This window comes from Podarcis pityusensis, assembly GCF_964106645.2.
Source record: "Podarcis pityusensis genome assembly, chromosome: 11".
NCBI classification, from domain to species: domain Eukaryota; kingdom Metazoa; phylum Chordata; class Lepidosauria; order Squamata; family Lacertidae; genus Podarcis; species Podarcis pityusensis.
In genome coordinates this window covers 62710027-62731875 of record NC_138036.1, presented here as the reverse complement: position 1 = coordinate 62731875, position 21849 = coordinate 62710027, and the positions used below count along the sequence as shown (strand labels likewise).

Genomic DNA, 21849 nt, shown 5'->3' with positions numbered 1-21849 from the left:
AATATTCTGTCACATTCTGATCCTCCAAACCTCAAAAAAGCAGAGGGCAGCCAATATGATATGCAGATTATTAGATTATTTTCTCTCTAATCAAAAGCTCCCTAAAGTGTGGAAATATTATTTATTTTCAACATGATTGGAATCAGTTTCTTAATTGCTGTGGTGGACTCATTCCTTACATGCATCTCTTGGAAGCAAATTCAACTCACAGCATAATGGATCTAAGGCCAAGGAGGCGGAAGGGATTTCTGTAACTCCTTGCCCTCCCATGAAATCATTGACACAGGCCAAGGAAGGAGGGGGTTCGGCTTGCTTCTAGAAACCTATCCATGTCTTATGCTTGTCAGGCTAGATAGGTCATGGTAAGTTTGATGGGGCTACACGGTTGGATCAGTAAGGGAGAGGAGTGAGGCAGGGGTGAAGCAGGAGGAGGAGAAGTATAATGGCAGGATCAGGAACTTCTTCCAGAAAAATACTCTACATCCATAAGAATAATTGGCATATAAAAGCACATATAATTTTTCATTACCTTTAATAAGTTGACAGCTGGTGTGTTTCTAAAACCCATTCCTTTCTCTGTTACATTTCCATTTAGAAATGGGTAACCACGTATGAAGATCATTTGTCTCAACCCTACAGAATTAAAGAATATAAAGAACTAGACATTCAGAAGTCTTTGTTGGATGAAGATAATTTTGAAATAGCTGTTATTGGCAGGTATTTCTGAAAGCTTTTGAATCCATACTCAGTATTCAAATAATACTGCATTATAGGATATAGCACATTGTGAATTCCTGTTTTCGCCCCCTTTTTCTTCATATCTTACGCTATTTGTACGGCAAACATTTGAGTGCCATTAATATTGGATGCCAATAATTTCTACATTTGCTCCAAAGTATCTGTGATAGAGGTGGTAGTTCATCAAAAGTAGAATGAGAAACTGGCATCCTCCATTAAATTTGTTTAGTTCAGAATTAATGTTGTACCTTGCCTCTTTGTGCTGTTGAGATGGAAAGTTATGCTCTATACTAGAGACATTTGTCAGGATGAGAATAGTTTTGCTCTTCAGCTACTGCTAAGCAGTAAAGTTTAAAAATAAATAAATGTTTGAACATGTCTGTCACATTTCATCCAGTAGAGAGCAGTAGTGACCACTTGCAAAAATGCCATGTGATAACCCTACAACTGTGTCAAAAGCAACAGCATTTTATTGTAGCATGAAAACATTGTGGCAATAATGTCTCTTAATAACTGAGTTTGATCCAATGACTACTGATCATTTATTTAATACCCATCCACTCATGGGAATTGAATTCATCATAAAACACTTAATATCTGACTTGCTTAATGCTTTATTGTTTTGCTTGAAGTCTGAAAAACTCTCTTTTTGCAGGGAGACAGGGTTACCTGAAACAGGTCCTGGAGCCGTATTGCCCTGTCACTCTCCAGATCACTTTAAAATGTTAGTACTTGCAAAATTGTAATAACTAGATAATTTATGATCAGATTCTGTACTGCATTTTAAGGGTTGGAAAGATCTATAGTGTTCACAGAGAAGTAATTGCATTGGATAACATGTGACATGTGTGCACTAGTTTCAGTTCCAACATAGTTAATTATTTTAGTGGTTGTATTTTGCATTAGAATATTAATCATATTTTTTATTTTCAAGCAAGGAAAAATACGAATGTTTCCTCTCCATGCTGCTTTGTTAAAACTCTTGTGATATCTTATTTTCCTCTTGAGTTTGCTTCCAATACTTTCATAGGATACCTTGAAACTGCTTAAGAAGACTGGAGTACTCATTTCTTCATTAAATGCATTGGCATAATTTTGTATTTTGAAACACAATGAGAAGTTTTCTGTTGCTTTTGGCCATGACCCAGTGAAATATTTCCCTGGCAATTAAGGATTCAGTACCCGGGTACAGTATAGGATCTCACTGTAAGTGATGTTAGTGTTATTACTGGAATAGTCCCAAATAAATGGTTGTATGTTCTGTCATAGCACTTCCACTTTCTGTTCATTTGTGTATGCAAAAGAAAATGGATCTGAGGAATAAACCTTGGCTGCACAGTCTGGGTTAGCAAGGAGAGAGCTTGTTCACACCATATGCTAAGTCCAGCTTCAGTGCTTTGTGGCAGTAGAAAAGACAGGTGTGGAGCAAACTGGCTGTGAGCTCCTCCCTGGGAACCTGCAGATTTGCATGGTCCCAGGAAGCCATAGTTTGGCTGACCATGGTGTGCAAATCAGGCTTTTAGCTCATGGGTTTATGTAAACATTTTGAGATATTTTTTGAGGAAAGTATTATTTTCTTTTAAAAGGTTTTCTGGCTAGTAACTGGTTTTGTCTGCTTTTGTTTTGAATAAAAAAAGCTGCAGTATTTACCTTACTAGAATTACAAGCAATTTATGTTTCAAAACATAAACTTTAAAAATGATTAGCATTGTGACTGAGACTTGAGGAAAGTAAATGACTAGCATTAACATTTGAGAGAGGCTTTGAAACTGAAAACAGCAAATTAAATGACCCTAAACAGAAAGGCAGTGGAGCAGTAAATCAAAATCCAGAAGGCCAATGCTACTTTAAAAAATAAATTGAATTAAATCTGAGAGCAAAGGAGGGCAAGATTATATCCAAGACTAGGGAGCAGATGCAGGAAACAACTTCTGGTGAAACGAAAGTATGTTAAGTTTTAATTTTATCAGCATCTGGTTCACCATATTTATTTCCTAAGAATATGGCGTTCATAAATGTTCATAATACAGATATTGACAGACTGCATAGATAGTAAAACATTAAAATTCTACATTTAGAAACTGCTGTGTTGGCTATAGAATATACTGGTATCTTGCTATTCACCATCTTCTGCAACTCTACTTCATATTTAAAAGTGCATTACTATAAAAGAAGTCTGGTAGCACAGACTGCACAGGCTCAGTTAATTATACTGCACTCAGTGCATGCCTAGAAGCTTCCTTCCTTTCTCCCATGTAGGTAACTTTATGACTACATTTCTCCTTGGGGTGGGGGCCTAGGCATTCTGGGTTGTAACATCTGCTCAGACTAAACTCATTGAAATTTACGTTCTTGAATTAGCCATGTCTCTTAATTTGAGTGGGTCTACTCTGAGTTTGACTAACATTGACTACAGCCCTCTGTGTTTGTCCAGAGGCTTTCTTCCTTTGCATCTGCCCTGGCTGTCACTTGTGCACATGGTAGGCAGACTCTCGGCATGATTATTCCAAAGCTGGCAGTTAAAGCAGAGGTGTTAAATTCATGGCTAGGCATATGCCAAGATGTCCCAAGTAGGGTGGGCACAGTCATTCACATGGGTTCCGTCCCGAGCCAGGCTGGGCAAGCATGCAGGCACTTAGAATCATAGAATCATAGAGTTGGAAGAGACCACAAGGGCCATCGAGTCCAACCCCCTGCCAAGCAGGAAACACCATCAGAGCACTCCTGACATATGGTTGTCAAGCCTCTGCTTAAAGACCTCCAAAGAAGGAGACTCCACCACACTCCTTGGCAGCAAATTCCACTGTCAAACAGCTCTTACTGTCAGGAAGTTCTTCCTAATGTTTAGGTGGAATCTTCTTCTCTGGAGCAGCAGAAAACAACCTTTCTCCCTCCTCTATGTGACATCCTTTTATATATTTGAACATGGCTATCATATCACCCCTTAACCTCCTCTTCTCCAGGCTAAACATGCCCAGCTCCCTTAGCCGTTCCTCATAAGGCATCGTTTCCAGGCCTTTGACCATTTTGGTTGCCCTCCTCTGGACACGTTCCAGTTTGTCAGTGTCCTTCTTGAACTGTGGTGCCCAGAACTGGACACAGTACTCCAGGTGAGGTCTGACCAGAGCAGAATACAATGGCACTATTACTTCCCTTGATCTAGATACTATACTCCTATTGATGCAGCCCAGAATTGCATTGGCTTTTTTAGCTGCCGTGTCACACTGTTGGCTCATGTCAAGTTTGTGGTCAACCAAGACTCCTAGATTCTTTTCACATGTACTGCTCTCAAGCCAGGTGTCACCCATCTTGTATTTGTGCCTCTCATTTTTTTTGCCCAAGTGCAATACTTTACATTTCTCCCTGTTAAAATTCATCTTGTTTGATTTTGCCCAGTTCTCTAATCTGTCAAGGTCGTTTTGAAGTGTGATCCTGTCCTCTGGGGTGTTAGCCACCCCTCCCAGTTTGGTGTCATCTGCAAATTTGATCAGGATGCCCTTGAGTCCATCATCCAAGTTAGTCTGACACGACTTATTTTTCAGAAATCCATGCTGACTATTGGTGATCACAGCATTCCTTTCTAGGTGCTCACAGACTAACCTGATCTCGTTTTTTGACAGAATTACAAGCCTGGTAGATGAAGGGAATGCAGTGGATGTAGCCTACCTTGATTTCAGCAAGGCATTTGACAAGGTGCCCCATGAGATTCTTGTAAAGAAGCTGGTAAAATGCGGTCTTGACTATGCTACCACTCAGTGGATTTGGAACTGGCTGACTGACCGAACCCAAAGGGTGCTCATCAATGGTTCCTCTTCATCCTGGAGAAGAGTGACTAGTGGGGTGCCACAGGGTTCTGTCTTGGGCCCGGTCTTATTCAACATCTTTATCAACAACTTGGATGATGGACTCAAGGGCATCCTGATCAGGACTTATCCCACCAGGTTTCAGTGATGCCTATTATGTCATATTTAGTTTGCTGTACCAAGAACTCAAGCTCATCTTGTTCATTTCCCATGCTTTGCGCGTTAGTGTACAGACATTGAAGTCCATTAATCATTCCCCCGTGTCTGTTATTTAAGGATTTTTTCCTCCCACCACTAGGTCTGCGTGCTGTTTGCTCCATTTGGTCTATGACATTTGGATGATCATCTTCATCAGTTGATAGACTCCTACCTTCAGGAGCACTGTCTCCCTCCCCCACATTAGTCAGTTTAAAGCCCTCCTGATGAGGTTTCTGAGATTTTTGGCAAAAACATTTCTCCCAACTGTTGTGAGGTGCAGCCCATCGCTTGCCAGAAGTCCATCTTCAAGAAACTGCAGTCCGTGATCTAAGAATCCAAACCGTTCCTGTTTACACCATTTGCGAAGCCAGCTGTTCACTTCCACTATTTTTCCCTCTCTCCCTGGGCCACGTCGTTCAACTGGGAGGACAGATGAGATGACAGTTTGTGCATTTAATTGCTTCAATTTCCTGCCCAGAGCCTCGTAGTCTCTTTTGATCTTCTGGAGGCTATTGCTTGCAGTGTCATTGGTTCCCACATGAACCAAGAGGAAGGGGTATTTGTCAGTGGGTTTTATGATTCCTTGCAGTCGTTCAGTTACATCTTGGATCTTAGCCCCGGGGAGACAGCACACTTCCCGAGACATCTTGTCAGGCCCACAGATCACTGCTTCTGTTCCCCTCAGTAGGGAATCCCCTATCACCACTACACGCCTCCTCTTAGGTTTCGTCGGGGTTCTTCCGTGAGCTGTCCGTTCCAAGGTCGCCTGCACATTCCCTGAGGACTGACTTTGCTGCTCGTCTTCATATACCTCCCGCTTGGACTACTGCAACGCGCTCTACGTGGGGCTACCTTTGAAGGTGACCCGGAAACTACAATTAATCCAGAATGCGGCAGCTAGACTGGTGACGGCCGCCGAGACCACATAACACCGGTCTTGAAAGACCTACATTGGCTCCCAGTACGTTTCCGAGCACAATTCAAAGTGTTGGTGTTGACCTTTAAAGCCCTAAACGGCCTTGGCCCAGTATACCTGAAGGAGCGTCTCCACCCCCATCATTCTGCCCGGACGCTGAGGTCCAGCGCCGAGGGCCTTCTGGCGGTTCCCTCATTGCGAGAAGCAAAGCTACAGGGAACCAGGCAGAGGGCCTTCTCGGTAGTGGCGCCCGCCCTGTGGAACGCCCTCCCATCAGATGTCAAAGCGATAAATAACTACCTGACATTTAGAAGGCATCTTAAGGCAGCCCTGTTCAGGGAAGCTTTTAATCTGTGACATTTACTGTATTTTTTGTTTCTATGGAAGCCGCCCAGAGTGGCTGGGGAAACCCAGCCAGATGGGCGGGGTACAAATAATAAATTATTATTATTATTATTATTATTATTATTATTATTATTATACCTGATTGACTGTAATGAGGGAGAGATCCTCAAATGGAGTCTGCTCTTCGTCTTCCATGCTAGGGGAGAGGACCTCAAAGCGATTGTGTATTTCTAAACAATCAGAGCGAACCCTGGGCCTCCTACTTCTTTGAGTCACGTTTCTCCATATATCTGGCTCCTGTGTTGGTGAACTAGCCTCCTTCTAAGGGGAGTCCCCTGTCTCCTCCTTGGTGGAGACGGTGTGCTCTGTTGCTTCCAAGAAGAGCTCCAGCTCTCTAATTCTTTGGAGCGTAGCTACACGTTCCTCCAGTTGCTGGACTTTGTCTTTTAAGAGGGCAATCAACATGCAATTGCTGCAGGTAAAGCTGCCTGCAACCTTTGACAAGATGGCAAACATTGCGCAGGAACCGCAGGGGACTGCAGCTGTTCCCTCCCCCTCCATCTTGAGAACGTGTCGTTGGGGGTGGCTACGGCGGTCCTCCATCGTAAAAAGCGTGAAGACAGGACAAACAACTCCCCCCCAGAAAAACCTAGGTCTTCCCCAACAAATGTTTGAGACTAGCTCCCCTAAATCTAAAAGATGGATCAAACCCTTTTTGCTCCTTCTTCAGCTGCTGCCCTGCAAGCTCTGATAAGCTCCTCCCACTGCTAATCACCTGCCTCAACAGAAACCCTGCCCCCTCTGACCTTTGCACAGGGAGAGCAGCTAATCAGCCACCAACCACTTCTGTGAGTAGGCTCAGCGGCGTAGCATGGGTTGCCAGCACCCAGGGCAAGGCATCCCCTAACTTGTGGACTATGACAGTCTGACTCTCTTCCCCCATCCAGAATTGAACCCCTTACCCCAAAAGTACATGCATTGTATTTTAAGAAAATATTGCTGTAATTAAAGTAAAATGTCCTTCTACAAAGCCCCATGTCACTTGCTGCCCTTCATCTGCCCTGTTCCAGTAACTGCTATTTGGGAAGGGTGGGGGTTGGCATAGCATTGCTCCACTGAACTCCTGAAGAATCACTTTGGGCGTAGATGTTGTCAGGGCTGCCTCAAGTCTCAGCTCACAAAAGACCAACGCCAATCTCTTCTTATATACAAAAGTGTTTATTGCAATTCATTGTTTGCTTCACATCCGAGGCGCGCAGCCCTACGTCTGTTACGCTTAGACCGCTGAAGTCCCCTCTGAGTCAGTCCCTCCCCTGCACCAGTTTAAGAGGCTTGCTCTGCTCCACCTCTTTCTCTCTTTCCTTTTCCTCAGGGTCTTCCTGCCCGCTGGGGTTTCGCCCCTCCTGGATTCCCCTGACGCGGAATCCCCAGACTGCTCTTCCCCCCTCCTGCGGGCTTTGGGACCTGGCCCCTCCTCCGGGCTCCCTGTACTTCCGCGCGCCTTCACATTTGAACTTGGCGCGCGCGCCCAACCCCTAACCTTCCTTTTGACAGCTACACTACTCCCTTCACTACTCCCCTCCCCTTCCGGGAGGGTGGCTTGCTCCGACCTCCCTCCCTTCTCTGCTGCCGGAGCTGCTTCCCCTGATACACTGGAACCTCCACCCCCTTCACTGCACTCTGGCGGGGAGGCTGGTCCTGATGCCCAGCTGCCACTTTGGGATCCCCCGCTGGCCCCCTGCTCCTCACACGTTCCCCCTGGGGCTCCCCTGGCCTTGACCACCGGTGCCCCCTTCTGGGAATCCTCTGATTCGCTGGAAAGACTCATGGAATCTCTTGAGTCATTGTCATCCTCTTCCTCGCTGTCCTGGGATTCATCCCCATCACTCTCCATCTCCTGCCTATCCTGTGCCTCTGTCCCTGAACCCCTGACATCCATCCCCCCCTCGAAGCCCCCCCTTCCCCCCTCCCGCTGCTCGGGCGCAGGTTCCAGGAGCTCCGTTGTAGCGGGGGTAGATGCTGGATACAGTCTGTCGACGTCGATCTCCTCTGCTTCCAGTTCAGTGTATGAGTGCTCGAAACCGGGGTCCTCCCCCAACACATCCATGTCCTCCCCTCCCCCTGTTACTTCAGGCGATGCTGCTTGCCAAGGCCCGCTTAGCCACCCCCTGCGCCACTCCTCTTCTGGTCGATTGTCCCACCAGTAAGAGCGGTCCGTGTCCACCCCCGAGCACGATCCCCTTGGAGGGCTCGATTCTGGCGTGGTCTCCTCTGCGGAGGAGAACCCCCGGAAGGTGCTGTCTGAAAGCGTGGGCGTAAAAAGCCAGTCGTCAAAATACTCCGCTGGCATGGGCCTGTGTGGGAAGAGTGCATGGAACTCGTCTTTAAGAAGAGGTTCCTCCAGAGCATAATCTGGCACCCAACTGTTGGCGCTGGCCGGGGTACCTTCCCTGGCGAGGAGGTATTCTACTCCCTCCTCCCCCCATCTCGAGTCCAGAATTTCCGTGACCTCGTTGAGTGGCGGGGTCCTCGGTGACTTCCCCCCCCTGGTGACTTTCTACGTGGGTCTGGTGCCGTCCCTGGCTCCTGAAATCTGTGTGGGGCCTTGTAGGGTGTAAGCACCGACCTATGAAAGACCGGGTGCATTCTGGAACCTTCTGGGAGGGTCAACCGAAAAGCTACGGGATTGATCCTGCCCTCAACTTGGTATGGCCCTAACTGTTTGTGTCCTATCTTCTTCTTAGCTAACGACTTGGCCGGCACCGCCTGGGCTGCTAACCATACCCAGTCCCCCACCTGGATGTCTTCTCCTGCCCTCCTGTGCCTGTCTGCCTGCACTTTATAGGCGTGTTTAGCTAGTTCCAAGTGCCGTCGTAGCTCCTCGTGGACCTCCTGCAATTCTGCTGCTAAATGCTCAGCTCCCTGCGACTCCCCCTGCGTCGTTGTCTCCAACGCCGGGAAGGTTCTGGGATGTCGCCCATTGTTGGCGAAGAACGGTGTCACCCCCGTTGACGCGTGCTTCGTGTTGTTGTAGGCAAACTCGGCCATCGGTAAGTAGTCCACCCAAGTTGCAGGCTTTTGATTGGCGTAACATCGCAGGTACTGCTGCATGATGGCGTTGACCCTCTCCGCTTGGCCGTTGGTTTGCGGGTGTCTCGCCGACGCTAAGTTGATCTTGACATTCAGGATGCCCAGGAGCTTCTGCCAGAAACTGGAAATGAATTGGCGACCCCGGTCGGACAGGATGGACCGTGGTAAGCCGTGTACCCGGAACACGTGGTCTATGAACAGCTTGGCGGTCTGTTCCGCTGTTGCCACCTTCGCGCAAGGAATGAAGTGCGCCATCTTGGTGAACAAGTCTACAACCACAAGCACCGCCGTCTTGCCTCGCGAACTGGGCAGATCAGTAACAAAGTCCAGCGCCACCCTTTCCCATGGCTGTAGTGGCGTCTCCAGCGGTTCCATCAATCCCGCTGGCTTCTTGTGCACTGGCTTGGACCTCTGACAAGTGTCACACCTGGCGACGTAATCCGCGACCTCTCCTCGCATCTGGGGCCACCAAAAGTCCCTGGCTACTAAGTCCGCCGTCTTTTCTTTGCCGAAGTGACCCGCGCTGGGTGCGTCGTGTAACTGCTGTAAAACCTTCGCGCGGAGATCGTCTCCCGGCATGTAGAGAGCACCCTTGCGGGTTAGCAGGCCGTCGCGTATCTGGAATTCGTCGTCCTTTGCTGTCCCTCTGCGCACCTCCTCCATCTTGGATTGTGCGAACGGATCCGTCTGTAGCGCGCGGCGTACCGCGTCCAGGTCCACGGCGGCGGAAGCGCATGCCCACGCCTGCAGTGCGAAAATGTGCCTGGCTGCCACTGGTGCCGCTTCCTCGAGATACTGCGGTTTCCTGGAGAGGGCATCTGCTATGACGTTGTTGTCTCCCGGGATATATTCTATCCTGAAGTCGAAATCCGCAAAGAACTCCGCCCATCTCATGTGCCTCTGGCTCTGGAGCTTCGCCGTGCGCCAATACTCTAGGTTCTTGTGGTCCGTGCGGACTTGCACCGTGTGCTTGGCTCCGATGAGGAAGTGCCGCCACGCCTTGAAAGCCGCGTGGATGGCCAACAACTCCCTGTCCCAGATGGTGTAGTTCTGTTCCGACTTGCTGAGCTTCCGGGAATAGAAAGCGCAGGGCCTCCAGTTCCCTTGCGGATCTTCCTGCAAGAGGACGGCCCCCACTGCTCTGTCAGATGCGTCAGTTTCAACCCGCATGGGCCTGCCGGGATTCACGTGTAGCAGCTGTTCTTCGGACGCGAAGAGGCTCTTAAGTCTCCTGAAGGACTGCTCCGCCTGGTCCGTCCATGTGAACTTTTTCTTCTTGGAACTGAGGGTGTCCATGATAGCTGCCGTCTCTTTCGCGAAACCCCTGATGAACTTGCGGTAAAAGTTGGCGAAGCCGACGAACCTCTGGACTTCCTTCCGATTGCGCGGGCTATTCCAGTCCAACACCGCGCGGACCTTGGCGCTGTCCATGGCTAGTCCCTTGTCGGACAGCCTGTAGCTGGTGAAGATCCTCCCCTTCCGTACCGTCGCGAGCAGGTCGTCAATTTTGGGCATGGGGAAGGCCTTGGGCTTTGTCATCGAGTTTATGGCCCTATAGTCCACAATGAGCCTTTTTGGGGGCGTGTCCTTCTTCACGAAAAACACAGGACTGCCCCCCACTGCCTTGGATTCTCGGATGAATCCCCGCTTCAAAATGTGATCTATGAACTCCCTGAGTTCCTGCATCTCATCTTCAGACATGGAATACAGCTTCGCAGTCGGTAGCGTCGCCCCTGGTAAGAGGTCAATTGCACAGTCGTAGGGCCGGTGGGGTGGTAATTGGTCAGCTTCTTTTTGGCAGAAGACCTCCAAAAACCCCTTGTACTTGTGGGGCACTGCCTGCACCATGCCTAGATGCAACTGTTGCCCTTCCTCCTGGCCCTCCTCCTCCTGGCCGGTCTGGATGCAATGTTGTGCGCAGTAGGACGAGCCAAAGGTGAGCTGCCGCTGGTACCACGCTAATGATGGGCTGTGTCTATCCAGCCAACTCATGCCTAACACTATAGGCGTGTCTGACAGTCGGGTGACATTGAAACTGATGACCTCACGATGATTCCCAATTTTCAGCAGCATGGGTGGCGTCTGTTGTACCACTTGCCCACCCAGCAACTTCCTGCCATCTACCGTGACCACGTTCAGAGGCAGCGTGGCTGGTAGTAGCGCTATGCGATGCTGCTTGATGAACTGCATCCCCACGAAGTCTGCGTTGCTCCCTGAGTCAATCGTAATGGGGACTTCCAGGGTGAGTCCATTAGGTAGCTGGAGAGTAGCAGTGAGCTGCACCACTGGCTTGGGTGGTAAAGGGTCTGTAGGCTGCAAAAGCGCTGGGGACTGCTTCACTGACTTGCCTGGCTGAGCCCCAGCATGTCTGCTTCCAGCCAGGCATTGTCGTTTCCCTGAAACTGTTCTCCTTGGAGCGCTTCCCCTGTTACTGTTGCTAAGGCTGCAGTGTGCTTCTGGAGCCTCTGGGGACACTCTTTGGCCATGTGCTGCGCACTGTCACAGACGTAACACTTCCTGGTCCCTCTAGGAGGCTTCGCCTTGACTGCTCCGGACGCTGAGGCTCCGGCAGCTGTCTGAGCCTTTGCACCACCCAGTTCCATTGGTTCCTCCCCCTCCCTCAGCCTAGGCGAGGGATGCGTACGTCCCAGGTTGCTGGGAAGAAAAGGAGGCGCTCTAGCTGGTGCGCGGACTTGGCGCCCCTCCTCACTGTGCCAAGGGCGTTCTTTGTGGCGCACTCCTATCGTGAGTGCCCTCTGCACGACGTCTGCTAGGGTTTGAGGTCTGTCCCCCCTGGCCAACTCATCTTTTACGGAGCCATGAAGCCCCTCCCAGAACAAGTCTCTCACTGCCAATGAGTCCTTTTCCCAGCCCAGCACATTCAGCAAAGCAAAAAAGCGAGAATGGTACTGACGCACTGTAGCCTTGCCCTGCCGCAATCCATGCATCTCCCGGCGCGCCACATCAACATCAACTGTAGATTGGAAGCAAGCGTCCATGGCTTTGATAAATTCATCAGAGTTCCTGCGGGCAGGACCATCTTCGCGCCACAAATTGCGTAACCAGGCTCTAGCTTCCCCATGCAAGTGGGACACAATAAAGCCTACCTTCTCCTCCTCATCTTTGAAGTCTTTCCGAAGCAAATGCAGCGCGTATACGACGTCTGCTCTGAAACTGGGATAATGCTTCAGGTTCCCATCGAAGTGGGCTACTAAATTGCCCCCCCTCCGTCCGAGTCCGATTCCCTCTGATCTGGACCCCGGGAACCCCTCTTTGCACGCCTGATCCCACCTGGCTTGCAGATCCTGGCATCGCGCTTCTGCTTCGGCAACTGTCTTCTGAGAGACCCGTACTGCAGCGGAGAGTTCAGCGACTGCGTTTTGCAGGGTCGTTATCTGCTCCTCAGTAGTCATGTCTGCCAAACTTCGTGAGCTTTGCAAAAAAAAAATTTGCGGTTCTTGTGAGAGGGGACTTACTGTCAGGGCTGCCTCAAGTCTCAGCTCACAAAAGACCAACGCCAATCTCTTCTTATATACAAAAGTGTTTATTGCAGTTCATTGTTTGCTTCACATCCGAGGCGCGCAGCCCTACGTCTGTTACGCTTAGACCGCTGAAGTCCCCTCTGAGTCAGTCCCTCCCCTGCACCAGTTTAAGAGGCTTGCTCTGCTCCACCTCTTTCTCTCTTTCCTTTTCCTCAGGGTCTTCCTGCCCGCTGGGGTTTCGCCCCTCCTGGATTCCCCTGACGCGGAATCCCCAGACTGCTCTTGCCCCCTCCTGCGGGCTTTGGGACCTGGCCCCTCCTCCGGGCTCCCTGTACTTCCGCGCGCCTTCACATTTGAACTTGGCGCGCGCGCCCAACCCCTAACCTTCCTTTTGACAGCTACACTACTCCCTTCACTACTCCCCTCCCCTTCCGGGAGGGTGGCTTGCTCCGACCTCCCTCCCTTCTCTGCTGCCGGAGCTGCTTCCCCTGATACACTGGAACCTCCACCCCCTTCGCTGCACTCTGGCGGGGAGGCTGGTCCTGACGCCCAGCTGCCACTTTGGGATCCCCCGCTGGCCCCCTGCTCCTGACACGTTCCCCCTGGGGCTCCCCTGGCCTTGACCACCGGTGCCCCCTTCTGGGAATCCTCTGATTCGCTGGAAAGACTCATGGAATCTCTTGAGTCATTGTCATCCTCTTCCTCGCTGTCCTGGGATTCATCCCCATCACTCTCCATCTCCTGCCTATCCTGTGCCTCTGTCCCTGAACCCCTGACAGATGTATTTGTAGACAATGTGGTAAATAGATAAGTAGGCTAACTGTGCTTCCAGACAGTTGCTATTTTCAGGTAGGATTCAAGCACATACAGTGGTACCTCAAGTTAAGTACTTAATTCATTCCGGAGGTCCATACTTAACCTGAAACTGTTCTTAACCTGAAGCACCACTTTAGCTAATGGGGCCTCCTGCTGCCGCCGCGCCACCGGAGCACAATTTCTGTTCTCATCCTGAAACAAAGTTCTTAACCTGAAGCACTATTTCTGGGTTAGTGGAGTCTGTAACCTGAAGCCTATGTAACCTGAAGCGTATGTAACCTGAGGTACCACTGTACTAGTAAATTTAGGTTGTGCCATTATAGTTGACTAGGATGTCTTGCACAACAAGCCCACTTCCCCCAAAGATCAGACTTTTTGCAACAAGGTACATGCAGGAAAATGCACTGGAAAGTGTGCGATAACACTACCTTTGATTTGTCACCTCCCTGAAGACAAATCGGAATGAAGGTTCCTTAAACAGCCAATGTCTTTTAATCTCCCTGCAAACAAATTAAGATGGATGCTCAATAAACAGGCTGCCTGAAGGCACCATATGACTAAATATTAGTCTGTGTAAATTACAGGTCTTACTCACAGGTAGGCGGGGCTAGGAGTGCAGCAAGTGAGAACTAATCATTGAGGGCACCACTCTCCCCACAGACACATTGTGGGTCAAGTGGGAAAGACCCACCCAAATTGCCTCATCTGTGCTACCGTTGTCCCCTCCTCTCCGCGGCTATGCTGCCTCCGATGCAGTCAGGCTCCTTCATGGGCTCCACTCGCCTTCCAGGCTGCGTCCGTCTGGCGGTGCAGAGGCATGAAAACAGAAGAGAAGGCTGCATGCTGTGCCTGCCTTCCATCCTTCTTATTTATACCCTGCTTTTTCTCAGCCTGCGCCTTTTCCTACTGGAAGGCTGTGGGGCAACTGGAGCCGAGCAGGGTGCAAGGAGGTTCCAGGAGGGTCAACAACGTCTCTTCCTCCTTCTTGGGGCTTGGGGGCTCTTTGCAATGGGAAAAGCACTGGGCGCAGAGCTGACAGGGGGATGCAAGAATGCAACAGGCATGTATCCAAAGCACACATGTTCCTGCTGCATCCTCACACTGCCCTGCCAGCCCTGCGCCGCTTTGCGAGGCTGGGATGTGGGATCGCAGTGTGGTTGAATATCTTAGTGGGTAAACTAGCTAGACCCCATAAACTTGATATTTATCCCCCTGCAACTCTACTGAAAGCTAGATTTTATAATGCTTATTAGAGCTGGATCATTTGCCTTTCATGGCAACTCTGAACATATTTTAAAAAGTTAGTCACTAGCTCAGAGTACAAACTTTACAGGGATCATCTTTAAAAAAGGTTACAAGATGATCTTGTTACAGGATGATCAGAACATGCTTTGTTTTATTCATTGGCTTGGTATGTAATAAATCATGAATTCATGATTGCTGCTGCTTTCATCATAGGGCTGAACTAGGTGAGAAGACTGAAGCCACATTTATTGTTCTTGTATCTGCCCCGTTCATATATCAAGTATAGGGTTGGGTAGGGTCTGATTTCTACATCAAAAGGTGCATATGAGCAAGGAAAGCTAAATATACCCGTGCCTTCTTGTGCTTGGGCACTTTTCTTTACCTGGGTTCCAGTCCTGGAAGTGAATGAGATAAGATTTAAGTAAGGGGCAGAAGGTGGCAGCCCTCTTTAGGGAAGCTTTTAAGGTTTAACAGACTACTGTATTTTAATACTTTGTTGGAAGCTGCCCAGAGTGGCTGGGGAAACCCAGCCAGATGGGCAGGGTATAAATAATATATTATTATTATTATTATTATTACATATTCTCTTGTAACTTGTTAAAATTGTAAACAGAGTCTTTGGGTCAGGGCTGGAAATTCCAGTGTCCACCTACATCAATCCTTGTACTGCCATGGCTGTCCAAATGCCAACTTGGCACAATCCATTCCTACCCTCCTAAGAGCCATATTCTGAAATTGATTGGCAGCAGTTGTGGGTTTGTTCAATTTTCCTCTAAATCGCTTCAAGAACTTTCCAGCTATATACATGTATGAAATAAGTACAACCAACTGGACTGTTCGTATGAATGTAGTGCTCTACCTGTGCCATCCTCTCAATCATATAGGGATGCCAAGGGCCATGAGAACTGTCCCTGCAAAAAAGCAGTGCTTTGGAAAACTCATATCTGGAACTGTTCTGCTGTGGGCTGTGTTGGTGAACTGGGCTTTGGGATTCTCCAGTTAAAAACAGGCTGAGAATAGATCAACTTCTGTCAGAAAATTCCAATCGAGTGCAACTTGTTATATGACAGATCACAGGAATACTTCTATTTTCATTAGCATGACACTTTTTGGCAGTTCACTGGAAGTATTACTCTTCCTGTGCCTCAGGCATAGCTGCTAAATTTTTCTAGTACTGAAAAACAATTGTGGGGGTTCTGGAAATTAGCAGTCCTCATTTGGTCCAAATCCAAAGGAGAATAAATTCTGTAAATTATAACTTGACTCTAACAGCTATGGGAACACACACTGAAAATACAGTGGTGCCTCGCAAGACGAAATTAATTCGTTCCGCAAGTCTCTTCGTCTTGCGAGTTTTTCGTCTTGCGATGCACGGTTTCCCATAGGAATGCATTGAAAATCAATTAATGCGTTCCTAGGGAAACCGCCTTCAGACCAGGTCCGGGGACAGTCTGTCCCCGGACCTCTTCTGAAGGCTGGGGGGGGGGGGGACAAGGGCTTTTCTTCCCACCCCCAGCATTTTAAAAAACCCCGGGACAGCGGAGGACTTCTCCGCTGTCCGGGCGATCTTAAAATGCTGGCGGGCGGCATTTTAAAATCGCCCCGGGACAGCGGAGGACTTCTCCGCTGTCCGGGGCGATTTAAAAGCCCCTGGGAAGGCAGGCAGGGGGGACAAAGACTTTCGCCCCCCGCCTGCCTTCAGAAGGTGTTCCCGCCCCCCGCCCCGCTTCGGAGCAGCGTTCCGAAGCAGGGCGGCTGGGGCAGGTGTTCCTGCCCCCCCGCCCTGCTTCGGAGCACCGGGAGAAGCGATCTCCCCGCAGCCCCTTGCTTCAAAAGAGGTCGGGGGCAGCGCGAAGCGCTTCCCGCTGTCCCCGGACCTGGGGCTGCGGGGAGAAGATCGCTTCTCCCCGCCGCCCCTTGCTTCAAAAGAGAAGACCCGCTGTCCCCGGGGCAAGCTTCGTTTTGCGAAGCAAGCCCATAGGGAAATTCGTCTTGCGAGGCAACTCCAAAACGAAAAAACCTTTCGTTTTGCGAGTTTTTCTTTTTTTTTTTTAAAGCAATTTATTAAATTTTACAATAAAAATAAACATGATAAACAATGTAACATTGATCTTAACATATTTTCACATTTTCTTTGGACTTCCTCACATCTCCCGCTCCCATTTTCATCGTTGAAACATTTTGTCAGCAATTTATCATCTTATTTAAATTCTTATATCCCTTCTATATTTCCTAATCTTATAATTCTCAGAAAAAGCTAAATTTCACAGTCTTACTTATTTTCTTAAAAACTTCTAAATTTAGTGGTGCTCAGTTATTTTGATCTAGCATCTTATTTAACATTCACTCAAATTGCAATACTTTTGTAAATAGTTCTTAAATTTCTTCCAGTCCTCCTCAATCCTCTCTTCTCCCAGGTCGCGGATTCTGCCGGTCATTTCAGCCAGTTCCATGTAGTCTATCAGTTGTATCTGCCATTCTTCCAGTGTGGGTAGATCTTGAGTTTTCCAATGTTTTGCGAGAAGTATCCTTGCTGCTGTTGTTGCATACATAAAAAATGTCTGGTCCTTCTTTGCCACCCCTTGGCCGACAATACCCAAAAGGAAAGCCTCTGGTTTCTTAGTGAAGGTATATTTAAATACCTTTTTCAGTTCATTATAAATCATTTCCCAGAACGCCTTCACTTTAGGGCAAGTCCACCAGAGGTGGAAGAACGTTCCCTCACACTCTTTGCATTTCCAACACTTATTATCAGACAGGTGGTAAATTTTAGCAAGTTTGACTGGGGTCATATACCATCTATAAATCATTTTCATTACATTTTCTTTCAGGGCGTTACATGCAGTAAATTTCAATCCATTACTCCACAACCTCTCCCAGTCCTCAAACATGATATTATGCCCAATGTCCTGTGCCCACCTTATCATAGCCGATTTAACCGTTTCGTCTTGTGTATTCCATTTCAACAGCAAGTTATACATCCTTGAAAGTACCTTAATCTTTGGTTCTAACAATTCTGTTTCTAATTTCGATTTCTCCACCTGGAACCCTAGTTTCTTATCATTTTTAAAAACTTCTTTAATCTGAGCGTAATGTAACCAATCTCGCACTTTGTCTTTCATTTTCTCCAGACTCTGCAATTTCCAATTGTCTCCATCCTTTTCTAGTATTTCCCAATATTTTGGCCATTTAGCCTCCATATTGGGTCTTTTTCGGGCCTTGGCTTCCAAAGGTGAAAGCCACCTTGGTGTTTTATTTTCCAGCAAGTCTTTATATTTTGTCCAGACATTAAACAATGGTTTTCTGACAATATGGTTCTTAAAGGCCTTGTTTGCTTTAACCTTGTCATACCATAAATATGCATGCCATCCAAAGGTATTGTTAAACCCTTCCAAATCTAACACATCAGTGTCTTCAAGAAGTAGCCAGTCTTTTAGCCAGCAGAACGCTGCGGCTTCATAATACAACTTTAAGTCTGGCAGGGCAAAGCCCCCTCTTTGTTTTGCATCGGTTAGTATCTTAAACTTAATTCTGGGCTTTTTGCCCTGCCAGACAAACTTAGAAATGTCTCTCTGCCACTTCTGAAAGCACTCCGTTTTGTCCAAAACCTGAAGTGTTTGAAATAAGAACAACATCCTTGGCAATACATTCATCTTGATAGCAGCAATTCGGCCTAACAAAGAAAGTTTCAATTTTGACCAACTATCTAAGTCTCTCTTAATTTCTGTCCAACATTTTTCATAATTGTCCTTAAATAGACTTAGATTTTTTGCTGTTATGTTTACCCCTAGGTATTTTACTTTTTTAACCACATTAAGTTCCGTCTCATTCTGAAACCGTTCTGACTCTGTATTAGTCAAGTTTTTCCCCAAAACCTTAGTTTTCTGTTTATTTAATTTAAATCCAGCCACCCGACCAAAGTCATTAATCAGTTGTAATACTCTTTTCGTACTGGGCTCTGGCTTCTGCAAGGTCAAAACCAGGTCATCTGCGAAAGCTTTTAATTTATATTGTTTCTGACCGACCTGAATTCCTTCCACCAACCGATCCCTTCTAATCATGTTCAATAGCACTTCCAGAACCGAAATAAATAACAAAGGGGAAATAGGGCAACCTTGTCGTGTCCCTTTTTCAATTTTAAACTCTTCTGTAACCACATTATTAACTATCAGTTTAGCTTTCTGTTCTGAATATATCGCCTCAATCCCATTCTCAAAACCCCGTCCCACTCCCATCTCTTTTAAATTTCCCATCATAAATTTCCAGGAGATATTGTCAAAGGCCTTCTCCGCATCTATAAAAATTAAAACTGCTTTTGTATTTATGTCTGTTTGCAAAAGTTCCAAAATGTCAATAATGTTCCTTGTATTAGCAAACAGATGTCTTCCTGGGAGAAAGCCAGCCTGGTCCTTATGAATTACTTCATTTAAAACTTTTTTAAATCTATTTGCCAAAATGTCTGCAAATATTTTGTAATCCACATTTAAAAGAGAGATGGGACGGTAGTTCTTAAGTTGTGTCTTTTCAGCTTCCGACTTTGGTATTAATGTGATAAACGCTTCCTTCCACGACTCCGGTGCCCTCCTCCCCTCCATAATTTCATTGCTGACCTCCATCAAAGGTTGTATCAAATAGTCTTTCAATGTCTTATAGTACTTGGAGGTCAGCCCATCTGGTCCTGGAGATTTGCCAAGTTGCATGTTCTGGATAGCTTGTTTGATCTCCTGTCGTGTTATTTTAGAATTCAGGATTGTCCTATTTTCTTGTGACAATTTAGATAGTCCGTTTTTTGCCAAAAATTGTTTAATCTCAACATCATCTTGCGGCCCTTGGGTGTATAATTTTTTGAAGTATCTCTGGAAACACTTTCTAATGTCCACTGGATTCTGGATGTTTTTTCCATCAACCTCTAAGTTTGTAACAGTATTTAATCTTTGTCTTCTCTTCAACTGCCAAGCTAGCAGTTTTCCACATTTATTCGCCGACTCAAACGTTTTTTGTTTCATTAATTTAACCTTCCATTCAATTTCCTGATTTATCAATTTAGAATATTGTGTTTGATAAAGTTTAATTTCTCTCAGAGTTGGCTGTGACTTCGGATTCACTCTTAATTTCTTCTCTAATTCTTTTATTTTATCCAAGATCTTATCTTTTTTCTCATTTTGTGTTCTTTTCTTCACTGCATTCTGTTGTATCAAGAATCCCCTCATTACAGCTTTGCTTGCGTCCCAGATTATTCTTTTTTCCACCATATTATTCATGTTTATCTCAAAATAGTCCTTCAAAACTTTTTGGGCCTTCTTGGTAATTTCCTGATCTCTAAACAAATTGTCATTCATCTTCCATCTAAAGGATCCAGTTGGTAATAGTGTCATATCCATCTTTACTGCATTATGGTCGGAGCAGGTCTTTGGGCAGATTTCCACTTTTCTGACCTTAGGTGCCAGGCCTCTAGAAATCCATATTTGGTCGATTCTTGTCCAGGTCAGTTGGGCTTCAGAAAAGAATGTTCCCTCTCTTCCTAGTGGGTTCTTTGTCCTCCAAATGTCAATCAAATCCATATTGTCAATCATTTCAAAAAAGGTTTTAGGTAGTCTGCCGTCTTTTGTAACATTTTGACTTTGTGACTTGTCCATGTTAGTTGATACGACCCCATTCATATCTCCCATCATTATGATGTTGTTATAGTCTAGATAGTCCAGCATTGTCTCCTGCAACTTCTTGTAAAATTCCGATTTCCCTTCATTAGGTGCATAAATTCCTAATATCAGCAGTTTCTCTCCTTGATATTGTATCTCAATAGCCAAAATTCTTCCATGTTCATCTTTAAATAGGAATTTAGGTGACAGGCTCTCTTTTGCATATATCACCACGCCTCTCTTCTTAACTTTGTCCGAAGATACAAATTCCTGGCCCAATCTTTTATTTATTAACACTTTTCTGTGGAGCCTCGTCACATGTGTTTCTTGTAAACAAATAATGTCCAATTGTTCTTTTTTTAATATATGAAATATTTTCTTCCTTTTTTCCGGAATGTTACAACCATTAATATTCCAGCTCAACAGTTGCAGAGACATCCTGAACTATCTGGTTATTTTTCAAGGGGTGGTATCTTCTCAGGGTCTTCAGGTTCCACAGATGCTGATGTTGGTACTGGCGTTGCCTCAGGCCCAGAAGGTAGTTCAATTCTTTTTTGAAGGTCCTCTCCGTATGTAGACAGGAATTTGTCTCTCTCTTCCAGTGTTCTCACTTTGACCTTTCTCCCTCTAAAGGTAAAAGATAATCCTTGGGGAAATTCCCACCTGAATGGAATTGCGTTGCTCCTTAGTAGTTTAACAAGTTCAGAATAGGCGGCTCTAAAATCAAGCAGTAGTCTTGGGATATCTTTATAAATTTCAATTCTTCTATCCAACACCTCCAGTGATTTTACAAAGTGTAGTCCCAAAATCTTATCCCTTTCCTCCTTTGATCTCAATGTTATCAAACAGTCTCTGGGCCTCTCCTTCTTTATAAATCTTCCAAGTCTGAAAGCTGACACAATTTTAAAGTCCTTTTCTTCCAAGTTCCAGAACTTGGAGAATTCTTTGGTCAAAAACTCAGTTAGATGTCCTTCTTCTGCCTCTTGTAGTGATCTAATCCTTAAGTTGTTCTCACGGTTTCGCAGTTCTATCATCGAGAGATAAATCTGGTGTTCCCCGACTTGTTTAGTGAGTGGTCTTACCTCTTGCTCTAAATTTTCAAATCTTTGTCTGGTGTCCTCAGTCAATTTCCGATTTTCTGCTGAGGCCTCCGTTAGCTGTCCAATTGCTTGTGCATTCTGTACCACTTGTGTGGTTAATTTATTTAGACATTCTGTGTTTTTATCAATCTTTGCTGATTGCGCATCTGCTTTCTTGTCCAAAGCTTCCAATTTTTCAAAAATTTTGTCTAGTACAGAAACAGATGCTCCTGAGGCCATATCTTCCAGTTGTAACTGCTCTGCTTCGCCCTCTCCCTCCACTTCTGAGGGCAAAGTAGGCACAGATGATCTACGTGTCTGTGAGGCTGAGGTTAGAGTTGTTAGAGTTGTTTGTTTAGCTCTCCCTCTTTTTCTTGTGCCACTCATTCCAACGTTATCTGTCAGTCAAGGTCACACTGAGTTGTTCCCATGGGAATGGAAAGGTCCAGAGCAAGCAAACAGCAAGGGAATCGAAAGTAAAAAGTGTATGTAAAATCA

The 21849-nt window shown here is 46.6% G+C and overlaps 1 protein-coding gene across 2 annotated transcripts in view; it reads left to right on the top strand.

Moving 5' to 3' along the window:
- CFAP95 (cilia and flagella associated protein 95) overlaps nucleotides 1-21849 on the top strand; it is a 32934-nt gene that overhangs the window by 4760 nt on the left and 6325 nt on the right. For both annotated transcript variants that reach the window (XM_080973210.1, XM_080973209.1), the window contains exons 3-4: nucleotides 596-717; nucleotides 1394-1462. In XM_080973210.1, coding sequence (XP_080829336.1) covers nucleotides 596-717; nucleotides 1394-1462 — 191 coding nt within the window. The remainder of the gene's footprint in view (nucleotides 1-595; nucleotides 718-1393; nucleotides 1463-21849) is intronic.